This window comes from Triticum urartu, chromosome 5 (genome assembly GCF_003073215.2).
Source record: "Triticum urartu cultivar G1812 chromosome 5, Tu2.1, whole genome shotgun sequence".
Classification (NCBI taxonomy): Eukaryota; Viridiplantae; Streptophyta; class Magnoliopsida; order Poales; family Poaceae; genus Triticum; species Triticum urartu.
Genome location: NC_053026.1, coordinates 651483853 through 651495206, shown reverse-complemented (window position 1 = coordinate 651495206; position 11354 = coordinate 651483853). Strand labels below are relative to the sequence as shown.

Sequence of the window (11354 nt, the reverse complement as noted above, 5' to 3'; positions counted from 1 at the left end):
GGCTAAAGCCATATGGACATTTTGCACAAAATTTAAAGCACACTTCTACTTTATTCTAGACTCTTCCATACTCAGACTCTCCTAACTTCTTTTTCTATCGAAACTATCATTCATTTTACTTCGTATTCAAGTCTATGTACCTTCATAAATCATATTTATCTTTACAGATACTGTAGAACATTAGCTTTGAGATAGCCAAAAAAGATACCTAGATAAAACACGCTCAGTATATTTTACGTGATTTTTGTATGTTATACTTCATGCATATGCCTCACAATTTCATTTGCCGGCATAACTAGCCAAAAAGGATACCTAGATAAAACAGGCACAATATATTTTACAGTAACAACATGTCTATCTTTTCTATACCACTATATAGTGTGCGAATAACTTTGAATAACAACCCTTGGATGAAGCCGATCTAACGGTGGAGACGTGGCAAATCCGAGTGTTATTGACCGTTGGATCTTCTCATTACTTCACTGGATTCTTCCACGTGTACTATCTAGAAGATTCTATGGTTGGGCTAAAGCCATATGGACATTTTGCATAAAATTTAAAGCACACTTCTACTTTATTCTAGACTCTTCCATACTCAGACTCTCCTAACTTCTTTTTCTATCGAAACTATCATTCATTTTACTTCGTATTCAAGTCTATGTACCTTCATAAATCATATTTATCTTTACAGATACTGTAGAACATTAGCTTTGAGATAGCCAAAAAAGATACCTAGATAAAACACGCTCAGTATATTTTACGTGATTTTTGTATGTTATACTTCATGCATATGCCTCATAATTTCATTTGCCGGCATAACTAGCCAAAAAGGATACCTAGATAAAACAGGCACAATATATTTTACAGTAACAATATGTCTATCTTTGGTTGTAGTTTGACTATATGAGCTCTCACGTGCTATGCACGTATAACTTACTAGTATAAGTAGTGTCAAAATATTATCGCTGGTACCTAAATATTTTATAGCTAGAGCACGAATCTTGGAACATACTATAAAATTACGCCGTGAGGTAATTTGTTTGTGTACGACACCCGGCTTCCTGCATATACACGTACATCATTTTTCCATCAGAATCTGTTCCGTATTAGATACTACCGGCCAGCACATCCAGCTCCAGCCCGAGAGATCCATGGACGACCTACCGGACGACGCTCTAGGCGATGTTCTCCGCCGTCTTCCACCACGCTGGCTCGCCGCGTCGCGGTGCGTCTGCAAGGCCTGGCGCCGCACCATCGACGAGCGCCGCCTCCTGCGCCCTGACCTGCTCCCACTCTCATTCGCCGGCATCTTCATCCAGTTCGACTCACACGCGTTCCCGGAGTTCTTCGCCCGCCCCTCTCCCTCATCAGCCAATACCAAGCTCGACTTCTTGCCTCCCCCCATGTATCCCTTTGATGGGGTAGGCGACGGGTTTGACGAAGACTACTTTGTTCGAGACCACTGCAATGGCCTCCTCCTGACCAGCCTGTACGTTGTCAGCCCTGCCACGCGACGCTGGGATCTTTTGCCTCCGCGCCGGCGCCCGGCCGATCCAGAATGGATGACCTTTTGGTTCAATAAGCATCTAGTCTTCGATCCCACCGTGTCACCCCACTACCAAGTGTTCAGCATTCCCAGTTTGCGCGAGCAGAGTACCTATAGGGACATGGGGGTCTGCAGTACCGTCCAATTAGACCGCTTAGTGGAGAAATCCGAATGGCCACCGTCTACATACATCCTGGATGTCTTCTCCTCAAAGTCGGATCGCTGGGAGGAGAGGCCTTTTGTTAGAGAAGGTGATGTTGCAGGGATTGTCGCCGAGGCACGACAAGATCACCCCTACGAATGGTCATCGGCCAAACGTGGCGCCGCCTACTGGCAACAAGCACTTTATGTGCACTGCCAGCCTAATGCTGTCATGAGGTGTACATATATATACTTGATTACAACATTACCAATTTCATACCGTCACTTGTTTTACCATGATCAAAGGATCACTTGATTCTATGGACTTGTATACAGTTTCTGTCAATGATTTGACCTTGCAGGATATCTCTTTCCGATGACAAGTACCGCGTGATTAAACTACCAACCGACAAGGAAACCATGGCTTATCTAGGAAGATCAAAAAAAGGCGTGTACTATGCATCGTTCGTTAAGGATCTCTTTCGAGTTTGGATCCTGGATGAATCATATGGTCAGATGAAGTGGATGATGAAGGGTGAATATGACCTTAAGTGCGTGCGAGCGTCAGATCAGCGTGTTCATGGTCCATGGGTCTTACAAGACATTAACTATGAATTCTTCCGTTCTCAACTTCCAGAAGTCAAGAAGAAAGCAATAGTCCAAGAAAAAACTGACTGGGACTCTGACAATGACGGTGCAGACAACATCGTAGACATGGCTGAAGAGCGTCGTCATGGATGTGATGTACTTGGATTTCACCCATTCAAAGAGATTATGTTCTTGAGCAGCTTCACCAAAGAAACATGGGATGCTACGGTACACGCCTACCATTTGAATAGCTCGAGGGTTGAATGCTTAGGCAACATGCGCCCAGCCTGTTATAATCTTTTTGAAGGCTTCAGATCTACCGAACAAAATTATGAATATTTTCCGTACACGCCATGTTGGGTAGGCGAGTTCCATAGCAACAACAAATGTAATTTATAACGGCAGTCATCTGGAACAAACCTGGGTATGCGGTTTTAGTTTTGATTATTTATTTTCTGCAGTGCGTACATTATTGTTATGTTATTAGCTAGATATATATTTGTAATTTATCGGTATAAACAATCTAGATTCTTGTGTGAATCTTGCATGTGTTTTTGACTCAAATTAAGCATCTAGCTAGTATGAACAAGTCGATCAATATGAGCAGGGTTTGCACTACAAAAAACTAGCTAGAAACTCTTAACTGACACACCACTAACTAATGGATACACAGTGAGGTACCTGTTGCCGCGAGAAACATCACATCATCTGATTTGCATCGACCAAACACGAATCAGTCGTCACTCGTCAACCTGAAACAACATTCATGCCAGATCATAAGATATGCAGCAACAGGCGTCTTTTTGCTTAGTTGCCTCATCACCATGGCGTCACAAACACAATGGTCTGGTCTGGACCCAACTACTGAAAAGGATGCAAACAGGGTCAGCTCGCAAAATGCCTCAACGATACAAGAAATAACAACAAGAGCTTTTGCTGTAAAACAATTATAATTACCTGAATGTTGAATATTCATTTAATATAGACTTCAGAGGAAATGAAAAATGAATGCTGCGTTATAGAGAAACAACAACAGCTGCAAACTGAAGTTAAAGGTTCCAATATTTCTCACATGACACATACAAGATACCCTTTGATCTACAGCCGGATAAAACTGTGTAGTAAGTCCATTCGGTCCAGCTATCCATAGTCAATCCAGCTACAGGACAAGCAAAGGTTACATATATGCTACATCCATGGTCCCTGATTGTTTTTGTGGCCAGGTTACACCAGGAACATCCCTACATACATGGCTACATGTAGCTAGGCTGAGTGTTAAAACAGACAAGGATTAATCTGAGTCTGGCTGTTGCCTGGTTGGTCGCCGGAAGTAGTACCTGTTACCAGAAAACAGTGATGATTATTCATTCAGTAGCAAGCATTTACCAATGAAAACCTAATAATAAAATTGAAGTGAGACTGTCGCATACACGAAAATGTCGATGCCATGAAGCGATGCGTATTTCCTGAGCAGGCGTTCTATGGTATACCACTCTGATCGCTGGGAGCCACTTCGCTGACCAATCCGAGGCATGTGGATACTCGCTTCAGGTAAATAAACGGAAACAAATTAAGGTGAGCCTGATAAACTAACTAGACTCAATCACATTGGAAAATACAGATGTGGAGCTTTTTTTTAAGATAATGTAGAGCTTGTTACTGCTTGAGAGGATCAAAGTAGTTAACCGACACAAATATGCTGTAATTATTGGTCTATTATCACCAGTCACGCCACCTCATGAGCTACTGAATAAACTTGGTCCAACTGAATTGAGCTGGTTTCAGAACTAAACTAAATTTACTCCACAAACAATTCAACCCAATATGTCTTGCTACGGAGTAATCGTTCAAACTATTTAAGATGCTAACAGCAAACTTGAACAGGTGAAAACACAAGGTAGCATTCTAATGTCATGATTCAAAGATACACCTCAAGTTTCTAATGTTAAAACTCAAGAAGGAACTGATACCAGAACGCTGAGCAGCTGAGAAGGCCGCCTTTGACAAACACAGCTCCAAGTCAGACATTGAGATTTCACTTCTTGGAATCTTACGTTTCGGATTATAATACTGCACAACAGCTAGTGCCACCCATAGAGGTGCGTCCAAATTCCGGCTACAGTTGGCTTCTGCAGAGAGGATACAAATGCAGTGAAATACAACGGTTTGGACTCACTGTAGACTATGATGATTTATAAAACTAATGTAAATTCTAGAGGATACAGAGGCAGTGAAAGAAAAACTAGCTCAAGTAACTGTGGACTACATTTTAAAAGGTAAATACACTTGATGTTAAAGCTTCCATACATGTACAAACATCGTAAAAGGCATATTTTTAATATAGCAATGGAGTTTCAATGCACTTTAGATACCAAGCAGACAAATATAGTCTAAACTCACATTCGAATGCAAATGAACGAACTCAGATTTACTTTATATAACATAAGATGCTCGTGGCCTATGGCACACTCCCCACAAAACCTATGTGGACTGCAAATACATCCAAAGTCTACCTAACTCAGGTTACCATAATATAGCTTTTGCAGGAATGTATCATTGTTATTTCAATGTAAACCCCCTACAGTGGACTTGCAAAGTAACCAAATGAGCCAGAACTGCTACACATGAAAAGGTGCTGAACATGATTCTGTCCTTAAATCATATAATTTTGTGGTGCTACGTGAAATTGGTAACTAGATGTGCGATCTATTATGGACAGCAATACTGCAGTATGCTTGATTTATTTTAGCAAGCATTCTAACAGAGAAGAGATATACACCACTAACAACGAGTCCACGGGCTGTCACCTGTCGAAAATATCATATATCATAATGCCAAATCTCTGATGGTCAATTAGTAACTAGTTAATGTGATTATGTTTGGCATATAAGAAATGGCACAACTTGGATTTGATTTGCATTAGTAATCCTGCCAAGGTTAGAGAAAGATAACTGTTCATCATCAATGTGAGCAGTACAGCGAGCATATAAACATCAGTGCCAATGATATTTTCAGGCATTCAAGTAGCAGTTAAGTATGATATGCTTGTCATAAAGAAGCGAAAATAAGCGGAGCTAGCATAAGAACCAACCATCTGGCTGAATCAAGTGAAGATCCCCCATGTGAAGATCGTCGACTTCAGAAGCACGATGATAAGCATCTGGAATGTATGTTGAGAGACTAGTCAAAGCATCAAACATTCCTCCATGACCCCATGTTCCAGAATTATCTACACAACTGCACCAGCATTTGATTCGTTAGTACAAAGTGTGGTTCAGAAGAAACTAAGGAGTGTTGGAAGGAATTCAAAGAAATTTAAATTGCACATTTCAACTTAAGCAGTTTAAAACCTGATCTCAAATCTCAGAGCCTTCTATAAAGGAATAGCGTATAACATACTACAGTTCCATCAAGAATTCTAGCAAGGGGTAGTGGACTTCGCCAAATAATCTAATCACACTTCTTCCCTGAAAAAACATACCTGAATATAATGGCAGGCTTTGCAGCGCAAACTTTTGATGGATCAGTGCAATCTCCATATACAAGTTGGACGGATCCTGAGTTAGAAATATTCTGATTTGGTATGTTATCAGGAACTTTGACCCCTAATGTCTGGTACCCCAAATCTTTCCACTTGGCCAATCTCTTTTCTTCAGCCTTTTTCTTATTAGCTTCACGTTTCAAGAGCTTATCTTCAGGTGCAGGTCTTTGCCTTTCTAATTCAACTGGGACATCTTCAATAGAATGTGAAGCCTCCTTAAACTTCTCTACCCAGGATAGGTATGCAGCTTCGTCAACCCCTGGATCAATGCTAATAGAATCACAAGCTCTTGTAATTACAAGCCCGCTGCCCTCAGTCAAATCTGGATTGATTTCAAATGCTCGGTCATCCTTTTCTGAAGGTTCATGAGTACGCATTTTGATAACATTTTCTGACATTGATTTCAATTTTTCCAGTGTCTCCTCATTGATTGTTTCCGCAGCTGTATCTGCGGGGTCAAACTGGTGTAAGCCAAATATAATCGAACGCATGTCATTAGCTTCATTTCCCAAGTCATTTCCTTTCCCATCAGTTGCATCCTTATCTCCAAAAATATTGTGGCTAAGCTTAAGTTTTCTCTCTGCTCTTCGCATGATGACCTGCAACCATTTCAAATTAAAGAGAAAAGGTCAGGAGCAATTTAATCAAGAAACTACTGGTACATCGCAAGTCAGAGTTTTGACCTCTTCAATCGTGCGTTGCGATACCAAATTTATTGATAATACATGATTCAACTGTCCAATGCGGTGAGTACGCTGCAAAGCCTGTTTGTCAGCCTGAGGATTCCAGTCTTGCTCATAAAAAATAACCTGCAACCAATCATGTCAAGAGCAACAAAATTGATCAATAGCATAAAGTTTTCAAAAAGGACAAATGATCATCAGTCTGGAACTGTCTGCTGGGCACTAAATACACATTTAGGATAAAGAAACCATAACTGGAATCCACAGATAAGAAAACTGGATCTGATTAGCTATAGTTTCAAAATGAATTATACTCACAGTATCAGCACCAATGAGATTAAGCCCAACACCCCCTGCTCTAGTTGATATCATGAAAACAAAAGCTCCACTTGGATTACTGTCATCTCTTACAACACCTTTGGTAGGTTGAGAGCTGAAATTTCTGATTGCTGCAAACCGTTCCTCGGCACGTACTGAACCATCCAGGCGCTCATACGTGTAATTACGCAGTTCTAAGAAATCCTGTTTAAAGGATGGTGCAAGAGAAATTATTTACATATGCGCAGCCATAAGAGAAATAGGTCATTATATGCCAGCATGGTTCAAGAAAAAGAAAACCTGCAGAATGTCCAGCGTCTGAGTCATCTGAGCAAATAGCACAACACGATGACCTAACCTGTGGAGCTTCTCAAGAACAAGGTCTAGCACAATGAGCTTTCCACTAGCCTGAATAAATATCACATAAAATATCATTGGACATCCGGTCTGTATAGTCCCTCTTAAAGTCCCATGTTTAAAAGGCACAATCTAAATATGCTCTTAGTTGTCCTGTTCAAAAATAAATCAGAACTGACCTGAACCAAATGCTCCCCTTCCTCATAAGGCTCAGGCTCAATACCACTGAATAGATATGGATGACTGCAAGCTTTCCGCAGTTGTACTACCTGATAGGAGTTGCAAAAACAAGACATGGAACTTAAATTTATACAGAGCCTCTAATGTGCTTAACTGTCAAAAGGCAAAAGAGTCAAAAAAGCAAGACTTGATATAAATGGAAGATCACACATCCCAGCACTCTGGAATGAACTAACTACTCTGAACAAATAAATAAACTGTAAATGGTATGTAAAGACACATCAAAATACAATTTTACTGAGATGTAATCTTGTTTATTATGCCATGATCGATAAAAATATTTAGTTTTGCTACAAGAAAACTAATATTTAATAGATAAATAATTCATGGTTCAAATAGGTAGTTAATAAATAATAAGTTCACAAAGCCAGACACGAGGCAAAGCGAATGAACTGTAAAACTGTGCCAGCTAAAAACAAACAACCTGATTTCATTTACAGGAGCACGGGTGGCAAGCATGAAAAATTACACTGAGGATACACGTACTGAAATCTATATAATTTCATATTGTGGAGCTGTAAATAGATACAAGATGCTGATAAGCAGAAAAAAATCATTACAATGTTCTGCAGAGATTGATGACGAGAAGATCCACCAGTAAATGAAAGAAGTGTTTGCAGCTCTTTTCTCAACACTGATAAGTATATCTTCTTCTGTAAGGGTGCCAGAGGTACCATCCTGTAAAGATCATATAACTTTAGAAAGGTTAGGGGGGTAAAAATCCAAGAAGGTTATGCTGAAGCTTAGATAATGTCATACTGACACTGTCAGCTCAGTTAATGGAGGCAATTCCAGAATTCCACTCTCAATTAGTAAAGCCTTTGTTCGTCGGAGCATAAATGCTCTGAGTATATGTTTAAGGATCTTGAATTGTCTGTTTGCTTTATTAGCTTCACTACCTGTTGAGAAACATATTGCCGTTTTTAAAACCAAAAGAAGCTGACTTAAAACTGAAAATAAGATAATGTTAAAGAATGGTGCATGTTCACATTTTTGGAAAAAAAAAAGCAGGCAAGCAGGGCAGGTGCCGCTGTGCTTATGTGAAGATCTCAAACAAATAAAATGAAAAGACATGATGTCACAGATAATTTAATGATGTGGGAAGAACTGGTTCGAATGATTAGAAAGAACTGGTTGGCACAGCCAAACATTGTGGGCTTGTGGCACCTTATATCACTACCTGATGACCAAAGTTTGATTTCTGGTTCCCCACCAACCATAATTGTTTGGGTTATTCTTGTGGAAACTCCACTAAGATTTGAAGTGATTTGAACTTGTTACTTGTTTGTTGTGACCCTTAACATGACTATACCACTATACCAGACAACTGCGTCACCATATCCAATATCATCTAATGTATCAATGACATGTGGGATGTGGCCCAGGGCCTACATTGGATATGTTTTCCGATGTGCACCACTTTTCAACGGTACTGTGATAATTTTCTCTTTGTAAAAGCACAAATACATTTCGTCGCCATAAAGAGAGGAATGCCAATCAAACCACTGTCTTCAAACAAAAAAAATCTTTAGAAGGTACATTCTGATTTTCTGTGTTCTCGAAAAAATAACCAGGCCATTGATGAAAGAGTAACAGTTTTTACCAAACACATCGACATGTCCGCACCTAAATATAATATAACATGAAGCAATAAGAGACTACACATATGTTTGCACACAAGGTGTCCGGTTAATGAAAAACATTAATCTCAGTGGTACTGTACATGAGGTATATGGTGCTCACAGCCAAGTTGCATAGATGTTGTTTCAGACAGAACAAAAACTCTCACCTAAGAATCACTCTATAACATTTAGGTAAATACCTGATAACAAATTCCCTGCTTCCTTGAAAGTAGAAAGAAATTCATCTAGGGGCCCAAAAACTGAAGGCATGCAGAAGTGCATCAACGCCCATAGTTCAGAAAGGTTATTCTGGACAGGAGTGCCTGTTAGTAGTAGACGCCTTGGCATCATAAAGCGTTCTTCAAGAACATTATACAGTACCTGAAAAAAATGCAGAACTAGTGTCATACAACTCCTAATCAGAGCCCGCAACTCCCATTATCATAGTGAAGCAGCGGTTTTACATACACTTGATGGATTTTTAAGACGCTGGGCCTCATCAATCACCACATAGAGCCAAGGAACTTGGGAAAGAAAATCTTGATCCATTAAGGCTATGTCATAGCTCGTCAGCATCACATCAAATGGTAATTCCTATTTGCAGTGGTGAAAAAATAAAGAAGTCATAGGCCATGTACCAAAATTCCTACAGAAGTAGAGTGAGAAACAATGCTCTAGGACAAGCAAACAAAGCTATTTTGGGATGTATGGGAACAATAAATATAACATCCAATGGGTGTTGTTGCCCACATTTAGGGAGATTTAGACACAAAGTACACAAACTAGTAAGAGAGCAGCATACATCTGAATGTGAAGATTTTTGGACATCTTCATGGATCGTTCTCCGTATCTGACGACGATGCGGCTTATCGCCAACATACTGGATGACCTTCAAGGTGGGGCAGAATTTACCGAACTCCGACAACCAGCCATCCGTCACACTTAGAGGGCATAACACCACTGAAAGAAAAACCATACCCTTATGAGATTAAATGGAAACAATAGCGCGGTTAGCTATTAAAGCTTGACAAATGGATGGGAGTACACACGGAACGGTCCGGGGGCGATGGATTTGATCTTCAGGTAGCTCAGCAGAGAAATCGCCTGCAGGGTCTTCCCCAGCCCCATCTGCACATTATGGTCAGGCACAAACATCAGCAAAATGTGGCTCTGAAAGTGTTAGCAGCGCCGGATTTCAACACGCCGCAGCCGCCGTTGGTGGCCGAATCGAAGCTGCGCCATCCCGTCCCCAGGTAATCGGCTACAGAAGTGCGGCCGGAATCAATGGGCTCACCTCATCGCCTGCAAAACGAACGGGACTCGATTGGTTAATCGCGACGGCGTAGTGCTCAAGGAGAAGCTAAGAGGTAGGGGAGGGGGGAGAGGAGAAGTCGGGCAGCGGGGAAGGAGGAGGAGGAGCGGGTGCGGACCGAGCAGGACGTTGACGCCGAGGTGGTAGCGGCGGATGAGCCAGTCGACGCCGTCCAGCTGGTGCGGCTTGAGGTCGGCCGTGACGCCGAGGTCGGTGGAGGAGAGGCGGGGGAGCTGGGACTTGCCGTCGGCGGAGAGGACGAGGTCGGCGGCGGCGAGCAGGCGGCGCTCGTAGGCGGTCGCCGCCATGGGGAAGAGGGGCGGGAACTTGTGAAAAAAAAGAAGGGAAATGGAGGTGGGGAATAGCCGGAGCGACGTGGAAGAGACGAGAAGGCTGCCCGCGTGTTGGATACGGCCCGGCCCGGCCCGGCCCGGCGTCAGCCCGCTTCTCTCAGGCGTCCCCTCCCTTGTGCGACCGGCAAGAGCAATAGAAAAACACGAAATCACTAGTTAGAGCATCTCCAATAGATGATTCAAATTTTGACGATTTAAAATTAAAGATGTAAATTTTGGACAGCTAAAAAATACGTTTTGAACCTCCGAAAAAAGGCCAACTCCAACAGATGGTCCAAATTCATGATCAAAAAAGCAACTCCAAAAGATGGTCCAAATTCATGGTCCAAAACCGGCCAGCAGCCGCCCGGCTGCTGTTCGCCGCTATCCAGCCGCACATATTTCAAAATAACATAAAAAAAAATCATGTCCACAATATCAAATTATTACATAGTTCTTCAGATCCAGGAGATGCAATGCAACACAAATACAACATAGTTTTGAACAAACAAATAATGAATATATGCGGATCTTTCCCCGTGCCGTTTCCAATGCTCTTTCATCAAATCTTTCTGGAGTTGGTCATGCGCATCACTATCTCTAATCTCACTGTACACCTTCATGAAACGTCTGATGCGCTCCTCTTTGCGCATGGGGTTAACACGAATGTCTAT

At 41.5% G+C, this 11354-nt stretch overlaps 2 protein-coding genes across 3 annotated transcripts; one reads left to right on the top strand and one right to left on the bottom strand.

Annotated features, from left to right (window-relative positions):
- Nucleotides 1-414: 414 nt before the first annotated feature.
- Nucleotides 415-3173, top strand: LOC125511589. The gene has a single exon (XM_048677000.1). The coding sequence runs from the start codon at nt 1152-1154 to the stop codon at nt 2001-2003; it is 852 nt and encodes a 283-aa protein (XP_048532957.1). The 5' UTR covers nt 415-1151; the 3' UTR covers nt 2004-3173.
- Nucleotides 3174-3319: 146 nt separating this feature from the next.
- Nucleotides 3320-10722, bottom strand: LOC125511588 (probable helicase CHR10). Of its 2 annotated transcripts, XM_048676998.1 has the most exons (17): nt 10467-10722; nt 10331-10338; nt 10086-10164; nt 9839-9996; nt 9505-9630; nt 9237-9417; nt 8178-8313; nt 7975-8092; nt 7354-7443; nt 7118-7225; nt 6818-7021; nt 6500-6625; nt 5757-6415; nt 5367-5512; nt 4246-4404; nt 3706-3820; nt 3320-3612 (listed from the first exon to the last, which is right to left on the bottom strand). In XM_048676998.1, the coding sequence occupies exons 1-17, from the start codon at nt 10654-10656 to the stop codon at nt 3567-3569; spliced, it is 2649 nt and encodes an 882-aa protein (XP_048532955.1). In that variant the 5' UTR covers nt 10657-10722; the 3' UTR covers nt 3320-3566. The 2 variants fall into 2 exon arrangements, with proteins under 2 accessions (XP_048532955.1, XP_048532956.1); XM_048676999.1 differs by lacking the exon at nt 7118-7225.
- Nucleotides 10723-11354: the final 632 nt, after the last annotated feature.

Coding starts and splice junctions, on each gene's coding strand:
- LOC125511588 (XM_048676998.1), bottom strand. CDS start 10,656: ATGGCGGCGACCGCCTACGAGCGCCGCCTGCTCGCCGCCGCCGACCTC. Junction 4,405..5,366: donor TCACTTGATTCAGCCAGATG/GTTGGTTCTTAT, acceptor TCCTCTCTGCAG/AAGCCAACTGTAGCCGGAAT. Junction 3,613..3,705: donor CATGGCATCGACATTTTCGT/GTATGCGACAGT, acceptor TTCTGGTAACAG/GTACTACTTCCGGCGACCAA.
- LOC125511589 (XM_048677000.1), top strand. CDS start 1,152: ATGGACGACCTACCGGACGACGCTCTAGGCGATGTTCTCCGCCGTCTT.